This window comes from Nicotiana tomentosiformis, chromosome 2 (genome assembly GCF_000390325.3).
Source record: "Nicotiana tomentosiformis chromosome 2, ASM39032v3, whole genome shotgun sequence".
Classification (NCBI taxonomy): Eukaryota; Viridiplantae; Streptophyta; class Magnoliopsida; order Solanales; family Solanaceae; genus Nicotiana; species Nicotiana tomentosiformis.
In genome coordinates this window covers 54,592,777-54,604,137 of record NC_090813.1, presented here as the reverse complement: position 1 = coordinate 54,604,137, position 11,361 = coordinate 54,592,777, and the positions used below count along the sequence as shown (strand labels likewise).

Here is an 11,361-nt window from a genome sequence, read left to right as displayed (position 1 = left end):
TTTGTTTTTCAAAAAGCTTAACCAATACCTTAATTTTGGCAACAAAATACTCTTAGCCAAAAAAACTTTTGACAATTTTTCTTTTTTTTGCCAAACATGCTATAAAACAAAATCGCTCTCTTTTTTACCGATGATGTTTACGTTTCTTTGAATCGCGTTACGAAATCCAGTTCCTCATTTTTCTCTACGAACCATCCGATTTTTGTTTCCGTGAAACACATGCACACTTCGTTCCTATCTTTAAGGGTAAAATAGTAATTCAGCTTTGACCATCATCATTGAGTCCCAAATAATATGTAAGCAAATAAACAATTCATTCTGTAGTCGCTTTCCGTCAACTCCACGGCTCTTCTCCGTTACCGATCGCTACCTTACTCCTCTTTCCCTTATCCAAAAAAACCCTCAAAATTCCGCTGCCCTAAATCTCACTATATTTCTTCTTCAATTTCGTACAATCAAACCAAAAATACGCACCTTTTCCCTTCAATTTCGTCTAAATTTTATTAGGGTTTTTAGTCGTTAGGGGAGATGGCGGTGTTATTAGAGGAGCTGGTGAAGTCTATAGAGATGTGGCTGAAGCTGATTAAGAAGCCTCAGGAGTACATTGACCCGACCCTTGACCCGGTTTTATTAGTTCCGGGTATCGCCGGGTCGATCCTCAACGCCATTGATAAGAAAACAGGTCGAACCGAGCGGGTTTGGGTCCGAATCCTTGGTGCTGACCATGAGTTTTGTGACAAGTTATGGTGTCGCTTTGACCCTTCTACTGGTGAGTTCTCTTTTCATCCTTTTTAATAAGTTTTGGTTATGTGCTCTTATAGGCTGCATTTTTATGTTTATCTTTATTATACAGAAATAGAAGAAGCTGCTTTTAGGTGTTTGCAATAATTTACTGATTTATTTTGAAACAGGTAGAACTGCCAATTTAGACCCTGACACAAGCATTGAGGTCCCGCAAGACAGATATGGACTATATGCTATTGATACTTTGGACCCGGACATGGTTAGCTGCCTTGTACATTATATTATGCGTAGTGATAGTTTGAATATTGTAGAAGGTTAACTTTTTGAATCATTAGTGTTTGAAAACCCATGTATAGAACCGGATTGGAGAAGTGCGGAGATTTGTGCTTATATTCAAGGCAATACTTTAAAAATACTTCATGTATTGGGTTGGTCATTTGTAGATCTTCGACTTGCTTTTCTGCACAGAGATATCGAGTGAGTTCTTTCTAGTTAGAGATGCAGCAAGGACTTTTAAGCTTCTTTCATCTGTTAATCATGTACTAATTCAAGGGGGATAACTTAAGTGGACAGATGATAATATTTTTTGATGAAATAATTGGCTTCATTGATGTCATCAAGGAGATGCCAAATATTACAAGAAGCAGATGCATAGAAGCTTCAAAAAGAAAAAAAAAAAAACCCTGTTCGCTTACTACATATATGCTAACTTAGATACAAAGAGCTAACAAAGTTCACAAATGTTTCGGGGGAATCTATAGGGGAAACATTTGCCCAGCTAAATAGAAACAAAAGGCATTTAGCTTTTAGGGTGTGGTAAGGAGTTGAAAGTCCATCAAAGCATCTTCTATTTCTTTTATTCCATATGCTCCAACAAATACAAGCAGGTATTATTTTCCAGATATTCTTGATGGTGTTATCAACTTTCCAGCTGCCCCAGCTCTGAAATGCCTCCTTCATGTTGTGAGGCATAACCCAGCTAATACCAAAAACAGTGCAAAACATGCTCCAAATATCTGCTGCAACTCTACAATGTAGAAATAGATGGTTGTTGGTTTCTGCATCCCTTTGACACATGTTGCATCTATTAACCAACTGGAAGTTCCTTTTAATAAGGTTCTCCTGAGTCAAACATGCCTCATGAAGTGCAGTCCAGCCGAAGCAGATGACCTTGGGTGGTAGTCTGGTTCTCCATATTAATTTCCATGGCCAAAGGTCGGTAATCATTTGTAGTCATTATTAGCTTGTACCCTGCCTTCACAGAATACCTACCATCACTTGCTCCTCCCCATCTGAACTTATCTGTGATGTGCTCATTTAGTGTGATGCCATGTAGTGCCTCTAGCAGCCGAACATAATCAGATACCTCCCAGTCCTGCAAATTCCTTCTTAGAGTAACATTCCAAATGGGGCCATCCTTATTTTGAATGATTGTAGAGTCAGGATCACTTGCAATCTGGAACAGGTTAGGATAGTCAATCCTTAGGGCTGAATTCCCAGACCATTTATTCTTCCAAAATTTGATTTGTTGCCCATTCCCAAATGTAAGGTGGTGGTGTTTAGATAATTCCTCCCATAATCTGCTTATGTACTTCTACACTCCCACCCCATGAGGTGCTCTTGTGAGTTTAGTGTACCAATTGCCTTGAGTTCCGTGCTTAGCATTGGCCACCATCTTCCACAAAGGTTGCTCCTCTTGTGTGTACCTCCAAAGCCACTTAATCAGTAGGCATTTGTTGTGAATTGCCAGGTCCTTGATTCCCAATCTTCCTTGGTGTTTTGGAAGGATGACCTTTTTCCACTTCACCAAGTGAAACTTATGCTCAGTGCTATTCCCTTCCCTGAGAAAATTTCTCCTTATCCTGTCCAACTGATTTAACACTTTGCTGGGCATATGGTGTAGTGACATGTAGTATATGGGAATGCTATCTAGGACACTATTGATTAGTGTGAGTCTACCACCCATAGAGAGGTATTGCATCTGCCAGGTGGCTAATCTTCTAATTTCTGTATGACCCCGTTCCATATTGTTGAAGAGTAGTGCTTTTCTCCCAATGGTACGCCCAGGTAAGTGGTAGGAAGTACAACCTAGAATTCCTGCTAGCTCCTCCAAATTCTGTACTTCATTCTTGAGCATATTGATATGTAAACCTGAAAGTGCTTCAAAAAGAAGAAGAGTTAGATTTAGATGAAGCACCTGATCTCTGTCTGCACCACAGAAATCAGAGTGTCATCAGCATATAGCAAATGAGAGATGTTGATATTGCTCTGATCTCCCACATCAAATCCTCTTATCCATTGTAGTTGTTTGGCCGTGTCTAACATTCTGCTTAACCTTTCCATAGCAAGTATGAATAGGAAGGGAGAGAGAGGATCTCCCTGCCTCAAGCCTCTTTGTGGTGAGAAGAAACCAACTGGGCTTCTGTTGACTAGGACCGAATACTTGACAGTGGAGATATTAAATTTTATCCACTTGATCCACCTGCTGCCAAACCCCATCTGTCTGAGTATTGAGATAAGATTCACCATCCAACAATGATCATGATAATGATTTAGTGCTCCCATGATGTCTGCTTTAATAAATTTCCATGATTTGTCCCCCCATCCCCTGTTGTAGTCATTTTCAGGGATTGTTATTGCAGATTTCTTCCCCCCTAGAATGGTTTCGATTCTCAAGAACTTCCCGTAGATGTTGAAATTTTGAATTACTCTGAATGTCTAGACTTGTATCCTTCTGCACCCTCTTCTGCATCTAATTCCCAGTGCTAAGCGTTTGCTTCTTTCAAAGCTTCGCAAACCCATCGCAAGTTACTTTCATCGATTTTGATGCTACTTGTAAATCCTCTGCTGCGTTCATAGAAAATAAACCATCTATCATAATCCTCGCTAATATCTCTTAACTCGAAGGACTCGTCCCCCGAGATAAAAAATATTCTCCCATCATTAAGCTGAGAAGAGAGCTTCATCGGGAAAGTTGGTGGCCTGGGAGATCGGAGAGGAGAGAGGAGAAGATTTGGCATTCCCAATAGAGAGCATTTTTTTCCTATTTGATAACTTATGTCAGCACACTAAATGAGTGGCCCCCAAATGATAATATTTAGTAATGAACACAGTAATCGGCGTGGATAATTCATTGAAGAAATCAGCATTACGAGTCTTAAGACAGATTTTATTTTCAGTTCATTGAAAAGAGAAAGCTACCTTGAAGAGGAGTCATTTTGAAGTTCCTTACTGGTAAGGGTGACACAAGGTAGAATGCAGTAAGATTGAGTCCTTATGATGCATAGGCAAAATAACTGGTCAGGGGAACTGCAATGGGCTAGGGGCAGTGAAAAAGTCCCTTGAGTAGAGGAGAGAACGAAGGGTTTGTGTTCTGGCAGCCAATTGACCTTTTTCCTGATGATTCTTTTAAGTACTAAAGGCAGTGCTGGCTGTATTTTCTATTGTATTAAGGAGCCTCAATAGAGTAATGACTTTTATGAAATCAGAAGTTTGACTACTTTCCTCATCCTCTTTTGCAGGTTATTGGCTCTGATTGTGTGTATTATTTCCATGATATGATAGCTGAGATGCTCAGCTGGGGTTACCAAGAGGGAAAAACACTCTTTGGGTTTGGCTATGATTTCCGGCAAAGCAACAGGTAGCTGCTGGTTATTTTATAGAGATATTCAACATGGTCTCGAGTAAAAAAATTTGCTGTTAATTATTTTTCAATAAAATTTATATTAATTAATTTTGCTAATTTATTGAAGCTTTTATTAAAAAAAAGAATATTGCTAATTATGCGTGTTTCTCAATCCTCCTTGAAGAATAGAAGTAGAGGTGTCGTTTACAGATTTGATCTCTTGCTTAACAATATCTGGGCAAGGTTAATAACCACATAATGTGTATGTGGTGTTTCTCCATTATTGTATTTCGATATTGTTTATTATCTTAATTTGTAGGTGACACACTCAGACATTGCTCTATGTCTAGTTTGAACTGTTGCAGAAGTATTATATCTTGTGTTGAATATGTTGCCATATGTTTATTAATGCTGAAGATTTTCACTTCTCCTTTTCTTATTTTCCAGGCTTCAGGAAACGATGGAGTGTTTTGCGCAAAAGCTAGAGTCTATACATACTGCGTCAGGAGGCAAAAAGATAAACATCATAAGTCATTCTATGGGTGGTCTTCTTGTTAAATGTTTCATGGCTCTCCACAGTGATGTAAAGCCTCTTTTCCTGTTCTTATTTGTAGTCTTGCTCCTCCTTCACTTCCTAACCACTCTTCTTTGCCCTAAAAATCTTTATTTTATAATTGTTGTATTTGCAGATCTTTGAAAAATATGTGAAGAATTGGATTGCGATAGCTGCACCATTCCAAGGTGAGCAACTCTTTCATCTTTTCTAATAAGCTGCATTTATCGGAATGATGTCTCCATTTTTCAAACTTACTTTTCTATGATCACTTGGAAAGTCTTAAATTGATCTATCTATCCATCCATATACATGTAAGTGCAGATGCACTTCAAATCTATATAGTTGTAAATACAAATACTCTCTCTCTCTCTCTCTTTTAGGGGTTTTTTTTTTTTGGGGGGGGGGGGGGTATGAACATAGACTTGTTACTTTTGTACTGCTGTGCTTTACTTTTGGCTTACTCACCCTTCAGAATTGGTAGCTTGCCAGGAAACTGATTGTAGAATAATTTGCATTTTGTATAATTATGTCATTCTCAATTTGGTGTAGAACCTTAGATCTACAAGGGATAATATCCAATCTCTTAGGTTTGAAACTAATCTTAGTGTTTAACTTCTTACCCTCCAGGTTCCCCTAACTTAATTCCTCGGTCTCCTTGTTTTATCCTTTTTTCTGACAGTAAGCTGATATCAATTAGTGGTGCCAGCGTTTGTTCAAGCTGTTCTTTTCTGTTTTATTGTTTTTCAATTTGATTTCCTGATTGATGCGATTCTTATGTTGGTTATCACGTTACAGGTGCTCCTGGATATATTACCTCTGCATTATTGAATGGAACGTCATTTGTGCATGGGTGGGAAGAGAGGTTTTTCATATCCAAATGGAGCATGCATCAGCTGGTTTGTATTTCAGTGCCACTTGAACTGCGCCATGATCATAAATTTTCCCTTTTCTCTCTTTCCTCCATCCCTTTGCATACTTTGTGATTTAGATTCCCTGCCCTGTTTGGCTTATAAAATAAAGGATTCCTTGCCCTGTTTGGCTTATAAAATAAAGGATTCCTTGCCCTGTTTGGCTAGCTAATTGAATATCCTTTTTGATCATAAGAAAACTGGTCAGTTTTCTTCTATGTTCTGCCATCCTGTGGAATTTTGTTGTGTACTTTCTTATATATGGTGGTCAATGTAAAAATGTAACTAATGATTTGCGGAGGCACTGCTTTGCCTATTTTTGAAGGCTTTCAATTACCCACTGTGCTACTCTACGTTCGTAAGGGTGGTTTAATATGATCTCCATTCTAATTATTAGGTGTTTTTCCTTGTCAAAAAAAATAAAATTATTAGGTGTTCCATTTGTCCTTTTTTGGATAATTTCTTTGATCTATTTATTGGTTAAACTTCAATTGTATATTATGCCATCCATTTTGTCTTGCAACATGGACAAGAAGCTACTTCATTTACATTTTTGTTTGCAAAACATTGCTTTCTTTGATGGATCAATTACATCTGATATTTGGACTTGCAGTTGATTGAGTGTCCATCAATATATGAATTAATGGGATGTCCTGATTTCCAATGGGAACATGCGCCAGTTTTAGAAATTTGGAAGGAGAAATCTAACAGTAATGGGGAGTCCACCGTTATACTGGAGTCATACTCTCCACTGGAAGCTGTATCAGTGTATGAGCTAGCTCTTTCAAATAACAAGGTAAGCTGGACATGGAGTAGTATGTCAAACAATTTATGCTGATAAGCTGGTCAATTCATGAGGTCTCCACATTGCAGGGTTATTGGATAGGTCATAGACTTATAATTTGTTGAAGAACAAAAGCTTTTCCTTTTTCCCTCTCTTGAACCATACACGTTTATTATTATTGGTGGTGATGTTGTTTCTTCTCTTTTGGAGGTTGAAGGGAAACTATAAAATTCATTTGTCCCTATGTTTTTGCAGGTTAACTATAATGGCGAAAAAATTTCCTTGCCATTCAATCAGGAACTTTTGAGCTGGGCTAACAAGACCCGAGAGATTTTGTGCCATGCCAAGGTTCCTGATAAAGTTAAGTTTTACAACATCTACGGCACCAATTACAAGACGCCTCATAGTGTCTGGTACTATATTCTTTCTTCAATGTTTGGATTCAATTTTTTACCACTTGTCTGAATATATATGTGAATAATGGCACATATTTGTAGTTTACGTACTGTGTATAGTTCTAAATTCATGAGAATTTGGTTACTGAATTGGCTTCTTTGCAGTTATGGAAGTGAGAATGCACCCATTTCTGATCTTCAACAATTACCATTTATCCAGGTAAAATTGTTTTGTTTACTTTTGGATTGGCTACTTGTTGCTTTATCTCCGCTGTTCCTTGAGCTGAGGGTCTATCGGAAACAATCTCTCTATCTTTATAAGGTAGGGATAGGAAAAGATAAGGTAGGGGTAGGGCTGGCAAAAATGGCCCAAACCCATTCAACCCGCCCAATATTTAACAGGTTGGGCCATACATATAATTCTGATGGGCTGATTTTGGGCCCAACCTATTCTAACCCGTGCAAACACAGTAGCCCAGTTCAACCCGTGAAACTGCCCAACCTGTCAAACTTCCCCAGCTTCAAGCCTTCAACCCATTAACGCTTTAAATTGAGGAGATTCATTTGTGACAGTAAAGAGGATATCACAGGGGTTTGAAAATGGAAATACTACTTGCCATTCAACTTTTGGTATATTCCCTTTTCAAAATAAAATCTTCTTTTTTTAAAGTTATATAAATTAAATATTTGTTTTTTTTTCATACGTTTCTTTCTCATTATAGAGAGAAATTTACGTTTGCTCATGCACGCAAGTGTTTGACAGCACAGATATATCATTATTTAACTTTTGGTATGTATGAATAGTGGGAAAAAGAATAGTGGGAAAATAAAATATTAAGCTAACAATTAAAAATCAATTTGGTTGCAACAATATTATATTTGAATTCTTGAATCTGCAAAACTAGTATAATGAACATAATTACAAATCGGTATCAAATTTGAACGTCCCAATACTAATGTTTAGTTAATTTGAATTACTAATTCCTAGCAAAATGAATTTATATAACTGTAAAAATAATTACTAGGACTAATAGTTAGGGATAATTTTATACAAAACGTGTACAATAGTTATCAAATTGATTTAAAAAAGAGATAGAATATAAAGTTTGATCTCCAATCTCTAAGCACTTTATTGTGAAACGTGATTACCTGAACATCAAAGGTAATAATAATTCCACTAATGGGTTAAGCTGAGCGGGTTGGGCTATAACCCATTGTTTAGCCCATCTTGACCCTACCCATCTAAGCCCAAGTAAAGTTTAGGTTGGGTTGGGTAATGACCCATTTATTGATTCAACCCATTTTGACCCATCGAAATTCAGCCCAACCCGCCCATTTGCCATCCCTAGGTAGGGGTAAGGTCTGCGTACACACTACCCTCCCCAGACCCCATTTATGATTTTTTTTTTTTTGGGTTACTTTTTTGGACTGGGCTGACTGGATACCAATTATGTAGCTTCATTTTCCCACTTTTTTATCTTCACACTGCTCTCACTAACTAGCATCTTTTTATGCATATTCACAGTCTAACTACATATCGGTTGATGGAGATGGTACAGTTCCAACAGAATCTGCCAAGGTATACACTCTACATTTTTCCTCATGTAGTTGTGATATGAATAATTTTCTTTTCATTGCCAGAGAGATCTTCGATAATACTTTAGTGCGACTTGTATGCACTGTTTTTAAGTTTAAAGGCATCACAGATCCTCCCCTGAACTTAAGTGTTACATTTACTGGTTGGACCTGGGATGTAATAGTGTAAAAAAAAGGAAGGAAAGAAGAGATAAAGCATATATTTGATTATATCAGATTCTTTACCCTAAGGTCTTTCATGTACTAACATATTGTGTTAAGAGGGTTTTGTGTAATATAAACTTTTCTCGTTTGTCATCTTTTGCTTGCTAAATTGCTATTGCTATTAAAGATGATCATTAGCACGAGATTTTAGCTTTGGATAAATGCTTATGGTTTTATATCTAAATCCTATCCTTTTCCGTAGTTGCATCTTAGATCTGCGAGAGAGAGAGAGAGCTGGGCATTGCATTGTTCTGCCTGGTATCCTTTTGTTTCCTGTTTTTTGATGTTAGAATCTGAACAAAGTTCTCATTGAATAAGAGCTCTGTTGAAAGCCAAGTACCTCCAGGGACCATTGGATATTTTCAGCTAACCTAACCTGCAGACTAATGGAAGATGTGATCGTTTAGGGGTCATTTGGTTGATGGGATAAGGGATAATAATCCCGGGAATAGATGCAGGGTTATTTTATCCCTGGTTTGGTTGTATTCGCGAATCCATTTATCCCACAATTGTGGTATTATTCTATCCCACATTGAGGGTGGGATAATAATCCCGAGATTAACTAATCCTGGGACAAAACACTACAATGATAGAGATGCCCTTCTCCAAGGCTCGTCCCCCAAAGTCCTTTAAAAGATCCAAAGAATAACATTGGAAATAAAAGTTTATCCCAACTTATCCTAGTATACGCCAAGCACATGTTTTATATTATACCCCATATTTCCCATTTTTAGTCCAATGAACCAAACATCTACCAATAAAAATATATCCACTAAATAATTCGGTCACTATTTTATCCTCGTATTGTAATCCGGGGATATCTTGTTCCCCAAAAACGACCGCTTACTCTATAAGCTTTTACTGCCAACTGATCCTGATTCCCTGGTCGAAGGTATATTGTTTAATGTGCTATCTTTTTTTCAGGCTGATGGGCTTAATGCAGAAGCTAGGGTTGGAGTCCCTGGGGATCACAGAGGAATCATATGTGACCGCCATGTGTTTAGAGTGGTCAAGCACTGGTTAAGAGCAGATCATGATCCTTATTACAATCCAATCAACGATTATGTTATCTTACCCACTGCATTTGATATTGAAAGGCACCATGAGAAAGGCTTGGATGTAACCTCTCTTAGAGAGGAGTGGGAAATTGTTTCAGAAAGCCAGGATGGCGAAAAGAATGCAACTAGCGGAAAGCCTAAGGTGGGTTCTATATCTGTTTCTCATGTTGGAGGTGACAAAACTACATGGGAAGAAGCCCATGGCACCGTCATTATCCACCCCAAGAGTGAAGGTAAGCAGCATGTCGAGTTAAATGCCATGTCTGTCTCTGCAAGTGCTTGAAACTTCTTTTACCACTTCAAAGTTCAAAGGGGTTCTTTTGTTGCGTACATATCTGCCTATTCTTGGGCGATCCCTTCTGTATATACCAACTAGTTGTATTCCTAAACTCAAGAAATGAAAAGCAGCGAAATACTGAACATAACTATGTATATGTATATATGTGCATATTCCAATGACCGTAATATATATTGTGGATCATTCAAATAAGAGACTTGGTTTCTTGCTCGTACAACACCATCTGCGATTCGATTAATGGTAAGCTGTATATCTAAAGGGTATGTATTGATCACTCAAACTCAGTCCAATAAGCTGATTTGCTAGATTCGTCAGTTTTCTGGATTTGCTGTAAATCATGGAAATTGTTCGTCCAATTGGACTGTTGTGCTTTTCAAGGTATGATCAAAATTTACCCTGCAGCCTTAATGACTAATGGTTATTGAGCACTATGGCTATGAGGAGTGGCCGAGTGCAACAGTCTTTAAGGTAAAAATTTTTATTAAGCCATCACCTCCTGACTTCCAAGATACAGCTAAAGACTTCTTTCAACTCTTTGTGAAAAGGTTCCGGCCTGTGGAAATATTATGAATCTCGATTATTTGCATAAAGCATGCATATTCTGATTCTTTGTCCTGATATGATTACTATAAACTAAATATAGTAGATGAAGATGGCCCAAGTTAAAGATGGGAGAATTTTTTATTTTTTTTTGGTAATGGGGGATTGCATATATATTAATAATAATTCCAAAGAGTCAATATTACAAATCAAAATATTTCTAGTTACTTCAGTTCCTAAGGTGTCTGCCCAAAATAATTCATTTGCAAACACTGGAGGAACTGGTAGCATTGTTGTTCTTCCCAAGAAGTTTGTTTTTGCTCCTTGCTTTGCCGATGCATCCGCCACCCTATTCTATTCCCTGCCCTGCCTTGAACTAGAACTCGGAAACCAGGACACATAACTATAAGAGAGTAGCTGCCAGACCCACAAATGAATAGGAAGCGAGGCGAGGGTCCTTCATTAAAGGGGGAAAAAGAGGGGTGGGGCTTTGTTCTGGGGGGGCCGCCTTGGGAACCCTAAGAAAGGATCGACTGTCTCTCGCTTTACTTTACCGGTAAAGCATTTCTTGCTAGATCGGATTGAGAGTGACTTCTTCCGCTGACTAAGGTGTTTCGTTTGTGCGTTTGCAACATCCGAAAGGAAAGCCGTCT

The 11,361-nt window shown here is 38.0% G+C and overlaps 1 protein-coding gene across 1 annotated transcript; it reads left to right on the top strand.

Annotated features, from left to right (window-relative positions):
- Positions 1 to 315: 315 nt before the first annotated feature.
- On the top strand, positions 316 to 10,385 carry LOC104104869 (lecithin-cholesterol acyltransferase-like 4). Its single transcript, XM_009613059.4, has 11 exons — positions 316 to 769; positions 912 to 1,003; positions 4,266 to 4,384; positions 4,817 to 4,952; positions 5,059 to 5,110; positions 5,721 to 5,821; positions 6,447 to 6,629; positions 6,873 to 7,030; positions 7,178 to 7,232; positions 8,538 to 8,591; positions 9,737 to 10,385. The coding sequence occupies exons 1-11, from the start codon at positions 529 to 531 to the stop codon at positions 10,151 to 10,153; spliced, it is 1,608 nt and encodes a 535-aa protein (XP_009611354.1). The 5' UTR covers positions 316 to 528; the 3' UTR covers positions 10,154 to 10,385.
- Positions 10,386 to 11,361: the final 976 nt, after the last annotated feature.